This window comes from Nerophis lumbriciformis, linkage group LG36 (genome assembly GCF_033978685.3).
Source record: "Nerophis lumbriciformis linkage group LG36, RoL_Nlum_v2.1, whole genome shotgun sequence".
NCBI lineage: Eukaryota > Metazoa > Chordata > Actinopteri > Syngnathiformes > Syngnathidae > Nerophis > Nerophis lumbriciformis.
Genome location: NC_084583.2, coordinates 22700001 through 22722944, shown reverse-complemented (window position 1 = coordinate 22722944; position 22944 = coordinate 22700001). Strand labels below are relative to the sequence as shown.

The following is a 22944-nucleotide window of genomic DNA, read 5'->3' as shown; positions in this document are numbered from 1 at the left end:
CTGATGCATTCAAATGTTTATTTCATTTAATTTTGATGATTTGAAGTGGCAACAAATGAAAATCCAAAATTCCGTGTGTCACAAAATTAGAATATTACTTAAGGCTAATACAAAAAAGGGATTTTTAGAAATGTTGGCCAACTGAAAAGTATGAAAATGAAAAATATGAGCATGTACAATACTCAATACTTGGTTGGAGCTCCTTTTGCCTCAATTACTGCGTTAATGCGGCGTGGCATGGAGTCGATGAGTTTCTGGCACTGCTCAGGTGTTATGAGAGCCCAGGTTGCTCTGATAGTGGCCTTCAACTCTTCTGCGTTTTTGGGTCTGGCATTCTGCATCTTCCTTTTCACAATACCCCACAGATTTTCCATGGGGCTAAGGTCAGGGGAGTTGGCGGGCCAATTTAGAACAGAAATACCATGGTCCGTAAACCAGGCACGGGTAGATTTTGCGCTGTGTGCAGGCGCCAAGTCCTGTTGGAACTTGAAATCTCCATCTCCATAGAGCAGGTCAGCAGCAGGAAGCATGAAGTGCTCTAAAACTTGCTGGTAGACGGCTGCGTTGACCCTGGATCTCAGGAAACAGAGTGGACCGACACCAGCAGATGACATGGCACCCCAAACCATCACTGATGGTGGAAACTTTACACTAGACTTCAGGCAACGTGGATCCTGTGCCTCTCCTGTCTTCCTCCAGACTCTGGGACCTCGATTTCCAAAGGAAATGCAAAATTTGCATGGTTGGGTGATGGTTTGGGGTGCCATGTCATCTGCTGGTGTCGGTCCACTCTGTTTCCTGAGATCCAGGGTCAACGCAGCCGTCTACCAGCAAGTTTTAGAGCACTTCATGCTTCCTGCTGCTGACCTGCTCTATGGAGATGGAGATTTCAAGTTCCAACAGGAATTGGCGCCTGCACACAGCGCAAAATCTACCCGTGCCTGGTTTACGGACCATGGTATTTCTGTTCTAAATTGGCCCGCCAACTCCCCTGACCTTAGCCCCATAGAAAATCTGTGGGGTATTGTGAAAAGGAAGATGCAGAATGCCAGACCCAAAAACGCAGAAGAGTTGAAGGCCACTATCAGAGCAACCTGGGCTCTCATAACACCTGAGCAGTGCCAGAAAGTCATCGACTCCATGCCACGCCGCATTAACGCAGTAATTGAGGCAAAAGGAGCTCCAACCAAGTATTGAGTATTGTACATGCTCATATTTTTCATTTTCATACTTTTCAGTTGGCCAACATTTCTAAAAATCCCTTTTTTGTATTAGCCTTAAGTAATATTCTAATTTTGTGACACACGGAATTTTGGATTTTCATTTGTTGCCACTTCAAATCATCAAAATTAAATGAAATAAACATTTGAATGCATCAGTCTGTGTGCAATGAATAAATATAATGTACAAGTTACACCTTTTGAATGCAATTACTGAAATAAATCAAGTTTTTCAAAATATTCTAATTTACTGGCTTTTACCTGTAAATGGTACACGTACTGACACGTGTACAAGGATATTTCACATGTTTTTACTGTGTATATAATTGAACAGTGTTTATGTTGTGTACAAGGTGTTTTAATAATATGTTGTGCAAAGGAAATGTCATAATTTTTGGAAGCTCATCTTGTATTTGACATTGTTTATAGGGTTAGGCGCAATAAGCGTTGATTGATTGATTGATTGAAACTCTTATTAGTAGATTGCACAGTACAGTACATATTCCGTACAATTGACCACTAAATGGTAACACCCCAATAAGTTTTTCAACTTGTTTAAGTCGGGTCCACGTAAATCAATTCATGGTACAAATATATATTATCAGCATAATACAGTCATCACACAAGTTAATCATCAGAGTATATACATGGAATTATTTACATTATTTACATTATTCAACTTCAGCCTAAACCCTTTCGGTCTGCAACATTTTCAATTTATGAATGTACAAACCCCGTTTCCATATGTAACACGTGGCTTGGCATTGTCTTGCTGAAATAAGCAGGGGCGTCCATGGTAACGTTGCTTGGATGGCAACATATGTTGCTCCAAAACCTGTATGTACCTTTCATCATTTAATGGCGCCTTCACAGATGTGTAAGTTACCCATGTCTTGGGCACTAATACACCCCCATACCATCACACATGCTGGCTTTTCAACTTTGCGCCTATAACAATCCGGATGGTTCTTTTCCTCTTTGGTCCGGAGGACACGACGTCCACAGTTTCCAAAAACAATTTGAAATGTGGACTCGTCAGACCGCAGAACACTTTTCCACTTTGTATCAGTCTATCTTAGATGAACTCAGGCCCAGCGGAGCCGACGGCGTTTCTGGGTGTTGTTGATAAACGGTTTTCGCCTTGCATAGGAGAGTTTTAACTTGCACTTACAGATGTAGCGACCAACTGTAGTTACTGACAGTGGGTTTCTGAAGTGTTCCTGAGCCCATGTGGTGATATCCTTTACACACTGATGTCGCTTGTTGATGCAGTACAGCCTGAGGGATGGAAGGTCACGAGCTTAGCTGCTTACGTGCAGTGATTTCTCCAGATTCTCTGAACCCTTTGATGATATTACGGACCGTAGATGGTGAGATCCCTAAATTTCTTGCAATAGCTGGTTGAGAAAGGTTTTTCTTAAACTGTTCAACAATTTGCTCACGTATTTGTTGACAAAGTGGTGACCCTCGCCCCATCCTTGTTTGTGAACGACTGAGCATTTCATGGAATCTACTTTTATACCCAATCATGGCACCCACCTGTTCCCAATTTGCCTGTTCACCTGTGGGATGTTCCAAATAAGTGTTTGATGAGCATTCCTCAACTTTATCAGTATTTATTGCCACCTTTCCCAACTTCTTTGTCACGTGTTGCTGGCATCAAATTCTAAAGTTAATGATTATTTGCAAAAAAAAAAAAAAAAATGTTTATCAGTTTGAACATCAAATATGTTGTCTTTGTAGCATATTCAACTGAATATGGGTTGAAAATGATTTGCAAATCATTGTATTCCGTTTATATTTACATCTAACACAATTTCCCAACTCATATGGAAACGGAGTTTGTACAACTGTTTGTTTATGTAAAACTATTTGTTTATTTTGTTGACCACTGACCGAAGAAATAATAAACTAACTAACTAACTAACTAACTAACTAACTAACTAACGTCCTGCGTGAGTGCGCGCGCATTTCACGTGAATAAGAGTCGTCTGAGGACGACTTAAACTCGGTCATGTCATTACTCCATACTTGCCAACCCTCCCGGATTTTCCGGGAGACTCCCGAAATTCAGCGCCTCTCCCGAAAACCTCCCGGGACAAATTTTCTCCCGAAAAACTCCCGAAATTCAGGCGGACCTGAGTGACGTGTTGACAACACACAACAACAGTGTCTACCGTAAAGCAGTTCGTCTGCCGTAAACAGCAATGTTGTGACACTTTTAAACAGGACAATACTGCCATCTACTGTACATGCATATGTGACCCACCCATAATGTGTCACATTTTTGTGTTGATTTATTTATTTTATTTTGTGGTTTGAATTCGTTTTTGGAGCTGTCATTACACATTTATCAGTATTCACATTGGTCAGTAGGGGGCAGTAGGGCGTTTCTTCCCAATTGAATGCTATCACCTGCAGACCGGAAGTGTCTTGTCATTCTGATGAGCGCGACCAGTCTGTGAACAATTGAAACGTCCTGTGTGCTTTTTCCTCCTGATTATTGTAATGCCCTTTATGTTGGCATTAGCCAGGCCTCCCTCGCCCGCCTGCAGCTCGTGCAGAACTCTGCTGCTCGTCTGCTAACACAGACCCGCAGACGTGAGCACATCACCCCTATTTTAGCGTCCCTTCACTGGCTCCCTGTGCGTTACCGAATACATTTTAAACTCCTTTTATTTGTTTTTAAATGTCTAAACAACCTCGCGCCAACCTATCTCTCCGACCTCCTTCAGCCTTACTGCCCCACCCGATCCTTAAGATCAGCCGATCAGCTGCTGTTGACGGTCCCTGACACAAGGCTGAAGCTTAGAGGTGACAGAGCTTTCGCCGTTGCTGCTCCCAAGCTCTGGAACGACCTACCCCTGAGTGTTAGACAAGCCTCCTCTCTTCCTGTTTTTAAATCTCTCTTAAAAACATACTTTTATTCCATGGCTTTTAACACTGAGTGATATCCATCCTGCAATGGCGCCCCATAATACACCTGCTGTGATCCTGTTTTTATGTTTTTATTAATTCTATTTTAATTATTTATTTTTTATCGTGTTCTGTTTGTGTTGTGTTGTGTTTGCTCGGTACTCGTTTTATCTTTTAACCTGCTCATTGTACAGCACTTTGGCTACCCCTGTGGTAAATTTTAAATGTGCTCTATAAATAAAGTTGATTTGATTTGATTTGATTTGATAACAGGTTAGTTTTGGTGAATCAACTCACTGAATAATATCCATGTGATCTTTATAAGTTTAAGTACACATTCTGATGGTGGAGCCTAACTCTAAAGTGTTTGTGAGTTGTAGTTTGTAAATGAACACTGAAATTCAAGTATTTATTTTATATATATATATATATATATATATATATATATATATATATATATATATATGTATATATACATATATATATATATATATATATATATATATATATATATATATATATATATACATATATATATATATATATATATATATATATATATATATATATATATATATATATATATATGTATATATATATATATATATATAGCTAGAATTCACTGAAAGTCAAGTATTTCTTATATATATATATATATATATATATATCCATCCATTTTCTACCGCTTATTCCCTTTGGGGTCGCGGGGGGCGCTGGAGCCTATCTCAGCTACAATCGGGCGGAAGGCGGGGTACACCCTGGACAAGTCGCCACCTCATCGCAGGGCCAACACAGATAGACAGACAACATTCACACTCACATCCACACACTAGGGCCAATTTAGTGTTGCCAATCAACTTATCCCCAGGTGCATGTCTTTGTGTATATATATATATATATATATATATCTTAACCACGCCCCCAACCACGCCCCCCGCCCCACCCCCGACCACGCCCCCGCCCCCACCCCCCACCTCCCGAAATCGGAGGTCTCAAGGTTGGCAAGTATGCATTACTCCTTCAATAAATAAAGGCAAACAATGCTAATAGTAATTCTTCTTATGGTTCTGAGAGGGCAGCGTGGGCAATGTTCATATAGAACGGCTCTCAAACGGAACAAATTACAACTGCAAATCGGTTCTCATCGGTCACTTGAAAGAGCCGTTCAAAAGACTCAACTCGGTCGCGAACGTCACATCTCTACCGGATATGACATCACCGCTTTGCGAGCAACACAACTAATCAACAAAACATCCAAGATGTGCGGAACTGTCGTCAAATAATCATTACACTAATAGCTATTAATAAATTACCTTTACGTTGATAACGTTAATAAATGTCGGTGCACTTCGACGAGAGGAGCGGGGTTGTCCCATGCCAGACAAGCTGGGGCTCCTGGAGCCAAACTATGGAGGAGATCTTCATCGAAGTCAACGTTCCTCCGGGGACATCTGCCAAACAAGTCAAATGTCGTTTGGGAGCCAGAGACATGGAGCTCCACGTCGAAGGGAAAGAAGTTATAAAGGTAGACATGTTGAGTCAGTCCACATTACCACGACCAAAGTATAGTTTAGCTTCTTTGGAGCAACAACAAACCCACAACAATACTTAAGCGACATTCTCAAAACTTTGCAGACGAACTAGTCGAGGAATAAAAGGTTGAATGTTGACGTTGAAGTGTGAGCAATAGATATATACATTATTGTATTAATGTGAAGACCTACCACCTCTTCTTCATCCATTAATGTGCGTTGGCAGGAGTAGTGCGGCCATTTTCTAGTGAACATTCCCGCCACCTATAGGACCGGAAGCAGAAACTCTTATTACATTTGTATGTTTATTCCAATATCTTAGTTTTCCCTTAACATTGCCCAAGGTATGTACTGTAATTTTTGTTCTCATATTTGCTTGATAATGTTTTTTCAATAACCTTTTCCTTATTATCATCACTGCACATGAATTGATTTACAAACCCCGTTTCCATATGAGTTGGGAAATTGTGTTAGATGTAAATATAAACGGAATACAATGATTTGCAAATCCTTTTCAACCCATATTCAATTGAATGCACTACAAAGACAAGATATGTGATGTTCAAACTCATAAACTTTATTTTTATTTTTTTGTAAATAATGATTAACTTTAGAATCTGTTCATAACTTTTATGGACAGAATTTCTAGGCGCAGTCAAGGCGTTGAGGGGATCTGGTTTGGTGGCTGCAGGATTAGGTCTCTGCTTTTTGCAGATGATGTGGTCCTGATGGCTTCATCTGGCCAGGATCTTCAGCTCTCGCTGGATCGGTTCGCAGCCGAGTGTGAAGCGACTGGGATGAGAATCAGCACCTCCAAGTCCGAGTCCATGGTTCTCGCCCGGAAAAGGGTGGAGTGCCATCTCCGGGTTGGGGAGGAGATCTTGCCCCAAGTGGAGGAGTTCAAGTACCTCGGAGTCTTGTTCACGAGTGAGGGAAGAGTGGATCGTGAGATCGACAGGCGGATCGGTGCGGCGTCTTCAGTAATGCGGACGCTGTATCGATCCGTTGTGGTGAAGAAGGAGCTGAGCCGGAAGGCAAAGCTCTCAATTTACCGGTCGATCTACGTTCCCATCCTCACCTATGGTCATGAGCTTTGGGTTATGACCGAAAGGACAAGATCACGGGTACAAGCGGCCGAAATGAGTTTCCTCCGCCGGGTGGCGGGGCTCTCCCTTAGAGATAGGGTGAGAAGCTCTGTCATCCGGGAGGAGCTCAAAGTAAAGCCGAGAGGAGCCAGATGAGGTGGTTCGGGCATCTGGTCAGGATGCCACCCGAACGCCTCCCTAGGGAGGTGTTTAGGGCACGTCCGACCGGTAGGAGGCCGCGGGGAAGACCCAGGACACGTTGGGAAGACTATGTCTCCCGGCTGGCCTGGGAACGCCTCGGGGTCCCACTGGAAGAGCTGGACAAAGTGGCTGGAGAGAGGGAAGTCTGGGCTTCCCTGCTTAGGCTGCTGCCCCCGCGACCCGACCTCGGATAAGCGGAAGAAGATGGATGGATGGATGGATGGATTAACTTTAGAATTTGATGTCAGCAACATGTGCCAAAGTAGTTGGGAAATGGCCTTTCCTTTTAACAACACTCAGTAAACGTTTGGGAACTGAGGAGACACATTTTTGAAGCTTCTCCGGTGGAATTCTTTCCCATTCTTGCTTGATGTACAGCTTAAGTTGTTCAACAGTCCGGGGGTCTCCGTTGTGTTATTTTAGGCTTCATAATGCGCCACACATTTTCAATGGGAGACAGGTCTGGACTACAGGCAAGCCAGTCTAGTACCCGCACTCTTTTACTATGAAGCCACGTTGATGTAACTCGTGGCTTGGCATTGTCTTGCTGAAATAAGCAGGGGCGTCCATGGTAACGTTGCTTGGATGGCAACATATGTTGCTCCAAAACCTGTATGTACCTTTCAGCATTAATGGCGCCTTCACAGATGTGTAAGTTACCCATGTCTTGGGCACTAATACACCCCCATACCATCACAGATGCTGGCTTTTGAACTTTGCGCCTATAACAATCCAGATGGTTCTTTTCCTCTTTGGTCCGGAGGACACGACGTCCACAGTTTCCAAAAACAATTTGAAATGTGGACTCGTCAGACCACAGAACACTTTTCCACTTTGTATCAGTCCATCTTAGATGAGCTCAGGCCCAGCGAAGCGGACGGCGTTTCTGGGTGTTGTTGATAAACGTTTTTTGCCTTGCATAGGAGAGTTTTAACTTGCACTTACAGATGTAGCGACCAACTGTAGTTACTGACAGTGGGTTTCTGAAGTGTTCCTGAGCCCATGTGGTGATATCCTTTACACACTGATGTCGCTTGTTGATGCAGTACAGCCTGAGGGATGGAAGGTCACGGGCTTAGCTGCTTACGTGCAGGGATTTTTCCAGATTCTCTGAACCCTTTGATGATATTACGGACCGTAGATGGTGAAATCCCTGAATTCCTTGCAACAGCTGGTTGAGAAAGGTTTTTCTTAAACTGTTCAACAATTTGCTCACGCATTTGTTGACAAAGTGGTGACCCTCGCCCCATCCTTGTTTGTGAATGACTGAGCATTTCATGGAATCTACTTTTATACCCAATCATGGCACCCACCTGTTCCCAATTTGCCTGTTCACCTGTGGGATGTTCCAAATAAGTGTTTGATGAGCATTCCTCAACTTTTCAGTATTTATTGCCACCTTTCCCAACTTCTTTGTCACGTGTTGCTGGCATCAAATTCTAAAGTTAATGGTTATTTGCAAAAAAAAAAATTGTTTATCAGTTTGAACATCAAATATGTTGTCTTTGTAGCATATTCAACTGAATATGGGTTGAAAATGATTTGCAAATCATTTTATTCCCTTTATTTTTACATCTAACACAATTTCCCAACTCATATGGAAACAGGGTTTGTACGTGGACCACGACTTAAACAATTTTAAAAACTTATTGGGGTGTTACCATTTAGTAATCAATTGTACAGAATATGTACTGTACTGTGCAACCTACTAATAAAAGTTTCAATCAATCAATCAAGCTATTAATTCATTGCGACACACTCCTTTCTCTTTAAGAAATAACGAAACTCATAAACACAGGACGTGAACAAACATTAAATGACGAAAATGTAAGTAAACAAATAATTGTGGGAAATAATTCCGAAAGGCAAATATGGACAAAATGGTAAGAATAATTACTTTCTGCTTCTTTCTACTCTCTTTTTTGGACATATAAGTTCCAGCTCCCCCCGCAATCCCAAAGGGGACAATCGGTAGAAAAAGGATGGATGGATGTTAAATTGTGCAAATGTGACCATGTTATGTTCTTTAATGTAACTTGTCAATCATCAAAACAAACGACAGTCGTCACTCGTTTATCGAGGAATCCTTCATTTTAAATCAAGTATTTTTTTACAGCAACCTGTTAACAAGCTTCTAAATACATTTTAAACTTTATAAGAGCCCTTTACACACAAAATAACACCCTTTCGTCACCTTTTCTCTCTTTTAATCCAATATATAATGCGGTTGTGAGGCTGAGCCAATCAGTGGCCATGATACGAGACAGCACATTCTGATTGGTTGGGACTCCTTTACTGGCCAATAGTATTGTAGTATTTAAAGTTTTAGTTTATTTAGCCATGTTTATGCTTGAAAATGTTTAATTTGCAATCACGAAATTGTAGAATGATATTAAAAAAAAAAAAAAGTTTTAATCTGCGATTTGGTGAAACAATGTTTGAAGCGTGGTGTGGCAAGGGACGACCCTATATCAAACCATGGGAGGAGGTAATATCTTAAGGCTGTAAAGTGCATGCCTCTTTTAGAGGATACAATTGCTTTGGTAGGTTTCATGAGGAATTTTAAACATTTATGCAGACATGTTAAAAATACTTCATTTCACCATGCACACTTTATTACCATTATGTCGATCTTTTGACAGGGGCGGTTGTTTGGCACAACTGTTTCGGATGAGGCCACGTGGACACTGGGTAGGACAAGCGCAAACAGTCATTCAGCTTATTGTACAATTGATTCTACCACGTCACTCATGTTCGCTTGCTTTCTTTATAGAGGATAAGTGTCTCATCCGAATTGTCCTGATGAAGACCAACAGAGAGGCTGGGAACTGCTGGTCTTCCTTGTTGGAGGGAGAGTACTCTGCCAATGCTTGGGTCCAGGACCAGATGCAGAGAAAGCTCACACTGGAAAGGTTCCAGCGAGAGGTTAGTGGTTTTTATGCTAAACTGTTGATCAAATGGCTTCCACTTCCAATTATAGATATGAATTAATTGAATATGTCCTCTCCAGAATCCTGGATTTGACTTCAGCGGGGCAGAGATTTCTGGAAACTTTGCTGGTGGTGGTCCAGACTTTTCCAGTTTACAAAAGTGACCTGCCACAGTAAGCTAATACTAACATACCTGCCAACTACTCCGGTTTTCCCGTAATTAGTACGGTTTTCATCAACCTATTCCGGGTTACAGTTGCAGTGATAAAAAATACGGTTTTTCATTAAAAGAAAAAAAAAAATTAAATTTTATTCACGAAATCGCGTAACAACAATGACAATCGACACTGCTTCCCGTAACTTCCTATCGAGCCATTCCGAATGCCATGCGCGAGGCTATTTATAGCACCGCTGCCAAGCACGAGGCCATTGTTTCCAAACGAGCGAACGATCATGGAATCAGCCGGAGAAAAATCGCATACGAGTCTTAAACCGAAAAGAAAACTGCAGTCATTCCGTGAAGAATATTCAAAAGCCTATCCGGGAATAATTATCCGTTCCAAAAAGGGTGAAAACTACGCCAATTGCACCTTGTGCAGACAAGATTTTTCGATCGGACACGGAGGAATTAGCGATGTAAAAGACCACGTTGGGACAAAAAAAACACAAGTCTAATGCCGTTGCTAGCGATACAAGTGGAAAACTTTCAACGTTTTTCGTCGCCCAAACAGATTCTTTGGATGTGATAAATGCCGAAGTTTTATTTACGGAGGCAATAATTGAGCAAACAAAAAGGTAATGACACCAATGTTATCTATTGGAATTGTTTAGTACTGTTATACTGTTAAAAGTGTTTATACTATTTATGCTTTCAAGTCCAAGTTGAAGAAATCTTGTTAAATGTTGACAGCATAACTACCAAAATACAGAAGTATGTCCTTAATATTTTTGCAGTGCTATTTCTGTTGAAAAGTTCAAATGATTACATTAGAGATGTGATGTGCCACTTTTCAAGTGTCTGATGGCTTCAATTCATTTTCATTCATTTTTCATATTTTGAATTCTTTTGAAAGGCTTACAAAAAAACTACATTTGAATTGTAATTCCATGCTATTGACAGGACTATTAATTTTAATGAAGTTAGCTTACCATGTTTACAGTATGATGATTGTGATAGAAATGTAAATTTTAGGCACAGAATATTTTTTACAATTGAACAAGGCAGTAGATTATACAAGCTTGGACAGAAAGTTAATAATGACACCAATTTTTTTTTTTATGGAATTGTTTAGTACTGTTTTACCATTTGTTTACTGTAAAAGTTGTTTACTTTCAATTAACAAATTGAAGTCTTGTGAAAGGTTGACAGGATAACTGGCATTAACTGTCAAAATAATTTCAAACTATTGAAGTTAGCTTACAGAATAAACATGTCAATCAACCCATATGATTTTTGCTGTAATATTTTTGTTTTGAAAAGTCACTGTGACTGATAGAAAAGTGATGGTTTTAGCAACATTTTAACCTGTCTGAATGCTAATAATCATTTTGCGTCGGGGGGCGAAGGAACCCCCCCACCAGGACTTTGTCCTGGACCTACCGGGGCCTGTGGCCCCTGGACCCTGGCTACTAGGTTTTTCTGATTTCAAAAGTTGGCAGGTATGTACTAAGGTTGTCAGGTCAGCCTAATGAACACTATTGCTCGTATCAATGGTGCACTGGAGCTGCAGATCAATTGGATCTAATAATTTGGGAAGCCAAGTTTCACTGCCAATGGATATTACTTTTGAGTTTTGTCCCGCCACTCAGCAGATTAATGTCGACTTAATGGTGTTGCACCTGAATTGACAAGCACTCAGAAATAGCTTTTCAATAAAGTTTTATTGAAAGGTACAAGAACATCTTTAGATGGTGTATTCAGTCATTTTGAAGTCAAAGTGACACTTGGCATACAACATAAAGAAACTGGCAATGCAAATTCCAAAACGTGTGGCGCTTCACTCTGTGCCATCGTATGCATCAAATGGCGAGAACAACTCATCGTTAACAGCTGAAGACCGCATACGGTTAGGGTTCAACAATAGCTTCAACTTGCTTTTTGACGGGGGGGAAAAAAAATCACCTTGGGTAGGAAGGAGGAGTGTGCATTCAAGACAGTTTAGCAACCTAGGGTGGAAGTTAAGGATTTTGGGCCCGATTTCTTGGTTCCGTATTTGTATTTCTCAAAATCCTTCTCCCTCCTCTTCCACATGGTGGACTGAGGACCTAGGTGGTTCAATACTTATTAGCTTAAAACCAACAACCCGTTCCAGGAAATACACCATGGTACGGATTTGAACAAGATCATACTCGTGCACTCGCACACCCGCAAAAAGGAAAAGTGACTAGAATAGTTTTTAGTAATGTAGGGAAACAGTTTTAACTTAAAGAACGCCATCTCACTGATGAGGATCTTTAAGTAAAAACAGATGTTTTGTGAGCCGGATCACCTGATAAATTACATCCAATCAAAGAATAATTTGGGGCGTCAGGTGACGGCGCGGTGGCCGGAAGTTTAGCAGGCAGACTCGGGTATGGTGGGAAGATGAGTGATCTTGTAGAAGCTGTGCTTCAGCTGGCGAGCGGTTCTTCCCGAAATTGTCCAGCGAAGTCTCTGGCTGTTCGGCCTGGAGCACTTGGCGGCGGCGTATTCAGTCAGGCATTTCCCCACCAACTCCCGCACACAAACAAGATCGCCATCTTTGATCTGTGAACAATTCCCACGTTTGTTCAGACTTAGACCGTTTTTACTGAGAGCCGGTGTTGACCTAACATGTTACTTACAGTCAGTAGCTTCTGCAGATTGTTCAGGGCCTCAGAAATGTTCTCGCTGTGCTGCGGGTCATGTTGGTCCTCGACCCCAAAACACAAGAGAGCCATAGCAAGCAGAGAGGGCTGCAAACAGATAAGACAAGGTGCTCACTGTAACAGTGCAATAAAACCTCAGGATCTGGCCAGGCACTGTAGCCTTCAAAATAAACAGTGTAGTGAAGCCTTGGTTTAGCATGCAAGTAGTTAACATGTTGCCACATTGCAGTATGGTTTTTTTTTCTACTTTAATCCAAAAGTATTGTTTGCTCATGATGACCCCTTCAAATGTACCGTATTTTCCGCACCATAAGCCGCCCTGGGTTATAAGCCGCGCCTTCAATGAACGGCATATTTCAAAACTTTGTCCACCTATAAGCCGCCCCGTGTTATAAGCCGCATCTAACTGCGCTAAAGGGAATGTCAAAAAAACAGTCAGATAGGTCAGTCAAACTTTAATAATATATTAAAAACCAGCGTGATGTGGGCGCGCATGGAGTCGTATATCAACATGGACGGAGCTGCGTGAAAAAAGCCACCCGGCCTCTTCGCGTAAACTTACCTTAACCACTCGCTCATCTTTTCTTCATCCATCCATCCCTTCGAGTTAGCTTTTATGATGACGCCGGCAGGAAAGGTCTCTTTTGGCAAGGTCTTCCTTTTGAATATCACCATGGGTGGAAGTTTCTGGCCATTAGCATGGCAAGCTAGAACCACAGTGAAGGATGACTTCTCATTCCCTGTGGTGCGAATATTCACCGTATGTGCTCCCGTTGTATCCACAGTGCGGTTCACAGGAATATCAAAAGTCAGTGGAACCTCGTCCATGTTGATAATGTTCTCTGGCCGGATCTTTTTTTCAGCTATCTTGTTTTTACAATATGCACGGAAAGTAGCCAGCTTTTCTTGAAAGTCTTTAGGCAGTTGCTGTGAAATAGTAGTCCGTGTGCGGATGGAGAGATTGCGTCTTTTCATGAACCGGAAACCTGTCGCTTAGTAGGAGCCATTTTGTGGTCTTTACAGATGTAAACACACAAAGGAAATGAAACGTAATATCCGCGCGCTTCTTCTTCTTCTTCTACGGGGGCGGGTGGTTGCTTACAGTAGAAGAAGAAGCGCTTCCTCTTCTATGGGGGCGGGTGCTTACCTTGGCGGTTGCTTGGCGTAGAAGAAGAAGCGCTTCCTCTTCTATGGGGGCGGGTGCTTACCTTGGCGGTTGCTTGGCGTAGAAGAAGAAGCACTTCCTCTTCTACGGGGAAAAAAGATGGCGGCTGTTTACCGTAGTTGCGAGACCTAAACTTTATGAAAATGAATCTTAATATTAATCCATATATAAAGCGCACCGGGTTATAAGCCGCACTGTCAGCTTTTGAGTAAATTTGTGGTTTTTAGGTGCGGCTAATAGTGCGGAAAATACGGTACTGTAGATTAGGGATGTCCCGATCCAATATTTGGATCGGATCGGCCGCCGATATTTGCAAAAAAATGCGTATCGGCAAGGCATGGGAAAATGCCAATCCAGATCCAGTTTAAAAAAACTCCGGTCCGTGTTGTCCAACGCACCGATTTAAATAATACATTCCACTTTTCTGCTGCTCCCTAAGTTCCGTTCCGCATTTTCCAGCACACCTTCAACACATCCACACTTCTGTGGATTCACACGCAGTTGCTTTTAGCTGCTGGCATTACACGACAGGCTCTTCTCACTCTTTCCTGTGTCTCCCTCTCACAGACAGCAAGCGCACCTTCTTACACACGTCACATACTGTCACGACACACGTCACGTCATACGTCACATACGTATACGCCCTCTCCCAGCAGAGAGGTAGCAGCATGGCTAACGTTAGCTGTGGTGCTAGCGCAGCCTTGCAACGCCTGTGCAATTGCTACGGCAAATCTATGCCACGCACAAAATCAAATAAAAAAATAAGCGCATAACAATTTTCGACACACGGACACGACAGAGACAACAGTTTTCGTCATCATTGTTCAAATATTGTGACGTCTGTCGAGACGCTTATCTCCATTCGGTGCCACACGTCCACACCATCAAAATGCCGAGGCAAACATTTCCAGTTAAACACCGTATGAAAAAAATAGTGATTTTTTTAGTTGTGATTTCCTTCTCTGCATGAAAGTTGAAAGTAGCATATATTAATGCAGTATGAAGAAGAATGTTTTAATGTAGACACATAGAATCATCATACTGCTGTGATTATATGCATCAAGTGTTCATTCAAGGCTAAGGCAAAATATGGAGATATATATTGTGTATCGCAATATGGCCTTAAAATATCGCAATATTAAAAAAAAAGGCCATATCGCCCAGCCCTAGTTCAATGATGCCATTTCTGTTTGTCATGTATAATTTTGTCTATTTTGTGTTTATCCTTGAATAAACAGGTCAGTGTCTTGTTACCAACCATTGTGTATTATTCAAACTCCCCTAATTCAGCTGGCTAGTTGTTATCAAGAGTACTAAACCCTTTTCAACATGATTCTGACAACTAAGTAGGCTAAATAACTTTAAACTTTAATACATGCTCGGATAGGCCAGTATCGGTCAATATCGGTATCGGATTGGAAGTGCAAAAACAATATCGGTATCGGATCGGAAGTGCAAAAACCTGGATCGGGACATCCCTTACTGTAGATTGATTGTTCATGTTATTTATTAGCGTGGTTTCACTGTATTTGTCTATTGTGCCGATCGGTATCGAACAATTTTCATGCAAAAGTATATTAGCCATTGCCGATTTATGTCTTTTAATGCCAATCACATGGACACTATTTATCTTTGGTCCCCCAGCAAAAGGCCAACAGCTAATTATTTGTCTCGATACATAGTGTGGAGCCGCTCCCCCTAAATTAATAATAATTACCTCAATTACTGCTCATTAACAGAAAATTTAATTCTATTTTTTTTAGTATCATTATCAAGTGTCATTTTTATCATCATCACTGAAGGATAAGGCTAAACATGCATGCTAATAACTAAGCAAGCTTGAAACACCACCAAGAAATAAATGCTTAGATTTAAAAGTAGTGTTGATAGAACCACGTTGTAGCAGAAAGTAGGCAGATATTAACAAGTAGATTAATAAGTTAGAGAGAGGGCATTATAACAATTGTTGATGTGTCAGCATTGTCAGTCAGTACAAGACACATAGGGTGGATTGATCATTAACTTGGGGGTGTCGATACCAGAGTAGTATCAGTATATAATCAATACAAGAGTAATTAGATTGTTTTCCCCTCAAAAATGTGGTTGCCGTTTTTGTTCACGTTTACAAACTCAAAGAAAAAGTATTTGGACCCAGGAAGACTTTTGAGGGCAAAAAAACAAACGATGTAATAGAGTAATTTGTGTTCTTTTTTTAGTTAGTGTATTGGTCAAATGAATGTATGTAAAAAAAATTTTACAAAAAGACATGCAGAAACTATTTTACATATTGTGTTGATATTGTTACAATTAGGGATGTCCCAATCCGATATTTGGATCGGATCGGCTGCCGATATTTGCCAAAAATTGCGTATCGGCAAGGCATGGGATAATGCCGATCCAGATCCAGTTTAAAAAAAACTTCGGTCCGTGTTTTCCAACGCACCGATTTAAATAATACATTCCACTTTTCTGCTGCTCCGTAATTTCCGTTCCGCATTTTCCAGCACACCTTCAACACATCCACAATTCTCACGCAGTTGCTTTTAGCTGCTGGCATTACACGACAGGCTCTTCTCACTCTTTCCTGTGTCTCCCTCTCACAGACAGCAAGTGCACCTTCTTACACACGTCACATACTGTCACGTCATACGTCACATACGTATACGTCCTCCCTGAGCAGAGAGGTAGCAGCATGGCTAACGTTAGCTGTGATGCTAGCGCAGCCGTGCGAGCAACGCTCCCTCTAAGGTGCTCGCCTGTGCAATTGCGCACTGTTTAAGCGTCCTCTGCGCATAGCAAATCTATGCCACGCACAAAATCAAATAAAAAAATAAGCGCATAACAATTTTCGACACACGGACACGACAGAGACAACAGTTTTCGTCATCATTGTTCAAATATTGTGACGTCTGTCGAGACGCTTATCTCCATTCGGTGCCACACGTCCACACCATCAAAATGCAGAGGCAAAAATTTCCACATCAACACCGTATGAAAAAATGTGTGATTTTTTTAGTTGAGATTTCCTTCTCTGCATGAAAGTTTAAAAGTAGCATATATTAATGCAGTATGAAGAAGAATGTTTTAATGTAGACATGCAAGCCTTGAAAGAACATTTTGAAAATCAAGACTACATTTCCTGCAAATGGGTGCATTTCTACCGTATATTTTAACTTTAGATTTATTCTCATATCAAACTCTTTTGGCTGTCTTTTTGACACTTACATCAGGCACCCCCCTCCACACCCTGGATTATAAATAATGTAAATAATTCAATGTGATTATCTTGTGTGATGACTGTATTATGATGATAGTATATATCTGATAGTATATATCTGTATCATGAATCAATTTAAGTGGACCCCGACTTAAACAAGTTGAAAAACTTATTGGGGTGTTACCATTTAGTGGTCAATTGTACGGAATATGTACTTCACTGTGCAACCTACTAATAAAAGTCTCAATCAATCAATCAAAACACATAGAATCATCATACTGCTGTGATTATATGCATCAAGTGTTCATTCAAGGCTGAGGCAAAATATCGAGATATATATTGTGTATCGCAATATGGCCTTAAAATATCGCAATATTAAAAAAAGGCCATATGGCCCAGCCCTAGTTCAATGATGCCATTTCTGTTTGTCATGTATAATTTTTGTCTATTTTGTGTTTATCCTTGAATAAACAGGTCAGTTTCTTGTTACCAACCATTGTGTATTATTCGAACTCTTCTAATTCAGCTGGCTAGTTGTTATCAAGAGTACTAAAACCCTTTTCAACATGATTCTGACAACTAAGTAGGCTAAATAACTTTAAACTTTAATACATGCTCGGATAGGCCAGTATCGGTATCGATCGGTATCGGATCGGAAATGCAAAAACAATATCGGTATCGGATCGGAACTGCAAAAACCTGGATCGGGACATCCCTAGTTACAATGTCATTAGCATTCACCATAAATAAATAGAAAGATGTACAGTTAATACATGTGATCAGTATCGGTATTGATATCTGCTGATCTCACTCATGGAGGATCGGTATCAGAAACTGCAGCAAAACAAATGATAGGAACATCCCTCATTTTTATGTTTTTTTGACGTGGTAATGAGAAATTGATGGAACTAGTTGACAAGCCCGTTAACTTGAGTCTGACCCGAGAGAACAAGCTGCAGATGTGAAAGCACCTTCAGTGAGCATTTAGCAGGACACCTACCTTCAACTTGGAAAAGACAAAAGAGCAGTGACAAGCTTTCAGTTGAGCCTCCAGTCGATCAAGGCTCAGGATGTCGTCACTGTGTTAAAACAAGACATATCGTCAATAACGACAGCTTTGATCTTATTTATAATATTAATGAATCTGCTGAATAATGACATGCATTCACAAATGGAGTGTGTCCGGTGTCTAGTTGAGTGCTGATGTATAAACTTGTCCTCACCTCTCAGTGCCAAGCTGCTCTTGGACATAACTGTGGAAGAGGCGCAGGAAGCGCAGAGAAGTGGGCGCCTTCACCTTCCAGTTGACTTTCTCCATAATGATCTTCTCCATCCGCATCATGTCAGACACGGTGAAGCGGTTCTGACTGATGCGAATCAAGTCGGCGGCGAGGGGGACACTTTTCTTGTCTTCTGAAGATTGAGCAGCGATGTAGAAGCAGCAGAGACCCACACAGGACAGGTGCTTTGGCTGAATCTGTGGAGAACAGGAATTGTGGGCAGTCCTGTAACCGTCGACAAGACCAGAGTTTTAGGCGTTACTGTACAAACCTTCATGACCGAGAGAAAGCGGTCTAGCAGGCTGATGGCCAGAGAGAACGTCTCTGAGCTGAAACCAAAGAACCTGGTTAGGGTGAGCAGGTCCTTCACCTCCAACTCTCGCAGTCTGGTCGTCATCCTGATCCCATTGTCCTGTGCACTCTCGATGATCCTCAAACCGCTCAGCTTTGGCTGGTAGCGGCCTTCCAGGTCGGTTAAGGCCTTCAATTGGACTGCAAAAGGCAGTGCTGCTGGTCCTGTCACTGTGTCAATCATCTGTATGGATGGACATCATAGTTATTCATATTTATATGCAAGTACACCATTCCCTCACCCTCAATGCATCTCTTTAAAGGGGAACATTATCACCAGACCTATGTAAGCGTCAATATACAGGTAAAAGCCAGTAAATTTGAATATTTTGAAAAACTTGATTTATTTCAGTAATTGCATTCAAAAGGTGTAACTTGTACATTATATTTATTCATTGCACACAGACTGATGCATTCAAATGTTTATTTCATTTAATTTTGATGATTTGAAGTGGCAACAAATGAAAATCTAAAATTCCGTGTGTCACAAAATTAGAATATTACTTAAGGCTAATACAAAAAAGGGATTTTTAGAAATGTTGGCCAACTGAAAAGTATGAAAATGAAAAATATGAGCATGTACAATACTCAATACTTGGTTGGAGCTCCTTTTGCCTCAATTACTGCGTTAATGCGGCGTGGCATGGAGTCGATGACTTTCTGGCACTGCTCAGGTGTTATGAGAGCCCAGGTTGCTCTGATAGTGGCCTTCAACTCTTCTGCGTTTTTGGGTCTGGCATTCTGCATCTTCCTTTTCACAATACCCCACAGATTTTCTATGGGGCTAAGGTCAGGGGAGTTGGCGGGCCAATTTAGAAGAGAAATACCATGGTCCGTAAACCAGGCACGGGTAGATTTTGCGCTGTGTGCAGGCGCCAAGTCCTGTTGGAACTTGAAATCTCCATCTCCATAGAGCAGGTCAGCAGCAGGAAGCATGAAGTGCTCTAAAACTTGCTGGTAGACGGCTGCGTTGACCCTGGATCTCAGGAAACAGAGTGGACCGACACCAGCAGATGACATGGCACCCCAAACCATCACCCAACCATGCAAATTTTGCATTTCCTTTGGAAATCGAGGTCCCAGAGTCTGGAGGAAGACAGGAGAGGCACAGGATCCACGTTGCCTGAAGTCTAGTGTAAAGTTTCCACCATCAGTGATGGTTTGGGGTGCCATGTCATCTGCTGGTGTCGGTCCACTCTGTTTCCTGAGATCCAGGGTCAACGCAGCAGTCTACCAGCAAGTTTTAGAGCACTTCATGCTTCCTGCTGCTGACCTGCTCTATGGAGATGGAGATTTCAAGTTCCAACAGGACTTGGCGCCTGCACACAGCGCAAAATCTACCCGTGCCTGGTTTACGGACCATGGTATTTCTGTTCTAAATTGGCCCGCCAACTCCCCTGACCTTAGCCCCATAGAAAATCTGTGGGGTATTGTGAAAAGGAAGATGCAGAATGCCAGACCCAAAAACGCAGAAGAGTTGAAGGCCACTATCAGAGCAACCTGGGCTCTCATAACACCTGAGCAGTGCCAGAAACTCATCGACTCCATGCCACGCCGCATTAACGCTGTAATTGAGGCAAAAGGAGCTCCAACCAAGTATTGAGTATTGTACATGCTCATATTTTTCATTTTCATACTTTTCAGTTGGCCAACATTTCTAAAAATCCCTTTTTTGTATTAGCCTTAAGTAATATTCTAATTTTGTGACACACGGAATTTTGGATTTTCATTTGTTGCCACTTCAAATCATCAAAATTAAATGAAATAAACATTTGAATGCATCAGTCTGTGTGCAATGAATAAATATAATGTACAAGTTACACCTTTTGAATGCAATTACTGAAATAAATCAAGTTTTTCAAAATATTCTAATTTACTGGCTTTTACCTGTATACATAGTTAAATGTCACCCACATACGAAAAACGAGCAGGCACCTGCAGCATATGCCACAACAGAAGAAAAAAAAAAAAGAGATGGACACTTTTACAGAGCGGAGAAGGCCCCCGACGCCTCGCCGGGGTCCGGGACCGAGGCCCCTTCCCCCGAGAGGGCCCCACCGGGAGCCGTAGCTGAGGCGATCCGCGAGAAGGGCCCGACGCACGTCCAGGGTCACCACCGCACCGACACCCCGCCTCGTCCGCCTTCGCCGCGGCCGGTGTCACGCGCAGCAGGTAAGCAGCTTACCTGCCCGCCACCCCCGTGGCCGGGGGTTCGTAACAGGGGTCACTCCGCGCGCTCCGCCCGCGCAGCTTACCTGCCCGCCACCCCTGTTGCCGGGGGCGCGTAACAGGGGTCACTCCGCGCGCAGTGCGCTCACGAAAGGGGTGGGGCTCACCCTGGTTGATATAGACAGCAGCTAGGACGGTGGCCATGGACGTCGGAACCCGCTAAGGAGTGTGTAACAACCCACCTGCCGAATCAACTAGCCCTGAAAATGGATGGCGCTGGAGCGTTGGGCCCATATACCCGGCCGTCGCCGGCAGCGAGACGCGCTTGGAGGTGCGCTCAGCGCGGCTCCCATATGATTGCGCACTGGTGTGCGTCTGGGTCGTGACAGCGTGGCACGCGAATGTCTGTGCTGCATTGGATCAGTCTCCTTTCTTTAACAGGCAAAAGCTTTATAACCTCACTAATGCCTTGCATCGTCTATATTAGATATATAGCAACGGGCGGGTGCGGGCGGATGGCGGGCGGATGCGGTTCTGATCAAATGTTAGATCGGGTGGATTGCGGATGGTTGACAACTTTCTGATGCGGTTGCGGATGAAATAATTGCCTATCCGCGCATCTCTACTACCCACCTCTGCCTATATGATAAAGCAACATGTGAAAAGCAGCTTGTTTACGTCCAGTTTAACTTGCAAGCGAGACTTTTCACAGCCAAGTTAGTCTTGTGACTCAGCAGCTGTCAAACTGGACTCAACTGGACTGGAGGGGGCATGGGTGGGGGCTACAGCGAATATACGTCACAGGGACGGGTATTATAAGGTTTATTTACAAAACAAGTACTTTGTATTTCAAGGGAATGTCGGGGAATGTGAAGGTAATACAAATAAAAAATAATGGTGGGTGTGTTTGGAAAACAGTAGGGGGCGTGCAGTCGTGCTAACATGCCCGGACATATCCCCTGCCCGTACAAAGCAATAGTGAGAACCATAGGCCTGATTAGGACAACAACAAACCGGTGTCATATAACATTTGTCCACTGTAGACGTTAACATTCAACGCCATGACAGTTTCACTAAGACGGTTGTCATGGCGGTAAATTAAAGCAAACGTTTTGAGTGTTAGCTAGCAACAGAAGTGCTCGTCGAGTCCACTTACCTTGGCTCAAATTACGTTGCTTGGAAATTCCACCAAAAAAAAAATATCCGTAAGGGGAAAAGTGGGTTGAATATGTGTGAACTAGAATAAATGTATGAACTTTTAAGCATAGATTTACACCCGCCTTCGCACACCCCCTACCCTTGGAGTAAGGCGACGGGGAAAAGGACAGTGCAAGATTTCATACGGGTATTAAAGCGAGCCCATTCCCTAACATGGCGAGCTCTCATTGGCCACCAAGGAGCGAGATTGTGTATTCTGTATTTTCATTGGACATTTTTCCTGTCATTCACAAATACGCCCCGCCTTTCACTAACCGGAAAGCCAATCCGTACGACAGGAATAAGCGACACAGTATGTTAATTAAAACCAACATTTATACATTTTATTTCACAACCAACACAAAAGTCGGTTAAAGTTTATATAATATATTTTTTTCCGAGCACTTGTACTATTCTAAAGGCCACATACTAAAGGTGTGTACATGAACATGGACACCCAGCGTCAGCCTTCTAGAACAGTCTAGAACAGGGGTCCCCAAAACTACGGCCCGCGGGCCGGATACGGCCCCCCAGCATCCAAAATCCGGCCCACGGGAAGTCCCAAGTTAAATCTTTCCTTTCTAATCCATTTTCTACCGCTTGTTACTGTCAGTGTCTCCTAGCCGCTCAGGCAAATCATATTGTCTAAAAATGAATTTTCCCATCGATAACGTGACAATATTAAATGTTGATGAACATCAATGTTAATTGATGTTAAATAATAATAATAATAATAATAATACACTTTATTTATAAGGCGCCTTTCTGGGCACTCAAGGACACCGTACAAAATCAAAACGATAAAATCAAATTGGATAGAAACAACAATAATAA

At 42.2% G+C, this 22944-nt stretch overlaps 3 protein-coding genes across 3 annotated transcripts in view; 1 reads left to right on the top strand and 2 right to left on the bottom strand.

Moving 5' to 3' along the window:
- The window catches only part of gabra6a (gamma-aminobutyric acid type A receptor subunit alpha6a), a 39944-nt gene extending 34263 nt beyond the window's left edge, over window positions 1–5681 (bottom strand). Inside the window, exon 1 of the mRNA XM_061930329.2 lies at window positions 5450–5681. The gene's annotated coding sequence lies outside the window, so the exon portion shown is untranslated. The remainder of the gene's footprint in view (window positions 1–5449) is intronic.
- On the top strand, window positions 5351–11991 carry nudcd2 (NudC domain containing 2). Its single transcript, XM_061930337.2, has 5 exons — window positions 5351–5661; window positions 9597–9645; window positions 9728–9879; window positions 9965–10072; window positions 11555–11991. Exons 1-4 carry the CDS (start codon window positions 5473–5475, stop codon window positions 10046–10048), a joined length of 474 nt encoding a protein of 157 aa, XP_061786321.1. The 5' UTR covers window positions 5351–5472; the 3' UTR covers window positions 10049–10072; window positions 11555–11991.
- ccng1 (cyclin G1) lies at window positions 11747–22257 on the bottom strand. Its single transcript, XM_061930336.2, has 6 exons — window positions 22070–22257; window positions 18665–18928; window positions 18337–18590; window positions 18114–18192; window positions 12708–12818; window positions 11747–12630 (listed from the first exon to the last, which is right to left on the bottom strand). The coding sequence occupies exons 2-6, from the start codon at window positions 18926–18928 to the stop codon at window positions 12439–12441; spliced, it is 900 nt and encodes a 299-aa protein (XP_061786320.1). The 5' UTR covers window positions 22070–22257; the 3' UTR covers window positions 11747–12438.
- Window positions 22258–22944: the final 687 nt, after the last annotated feature.

What these genes read in the sequence shown, in the direction of transcription:
- nudcd2 (XM_061930337.2), top strand. Translation starts at nt 5,473, where the DNA reads ATGTCGGTGCACTTCGACGAGAGGAGCGGGGTTGTCCCATGCCAGACA. An exon ending in AAGGGAAAGAAGTTATAAAG is followed by an intron (nt 5,662 to 9,596) that starts GTAGACATGTTG and finishes ATCTTTTGACAG; the next exon opens with GGGCGGTTGTTTGGCACAAC. An exon ending in TGAGGCCACGTGGACACTGG is followed by an intron (nt 9,646 to 9,727) that starts GTAGGACAAGCG and finishes CTTTCTTTATAG; the next exon opens with AGGATAAGTGTCTCATCCGA.
- ccng1 (XM_061930336.2), bottom strand. Translation starts at nt 18,928, where the DNA reads ATGATTGACACAGTGACAGGACCAGCAGCACTGCCTTTTGCAGTCCAA. An exon ending in GAGCAGCTTGGCACTGAGAG is followed by an intron (nt 18,193 to 18,336) that starts GTGAGGACAAGT and finishes GTTTTAACACAG; the next exon opens with TGACGACATCCTGAGCCTTG. An exon ending in TTGTCTTTTCCAAGTTGAAG is followed by an intron (nt 12,819 to 18,113) that starts GTAGGTGTCCTG and finishes ATCTGTTTGCAG; the next exon opens with CCCTCTCTGCTTGCTATGGC.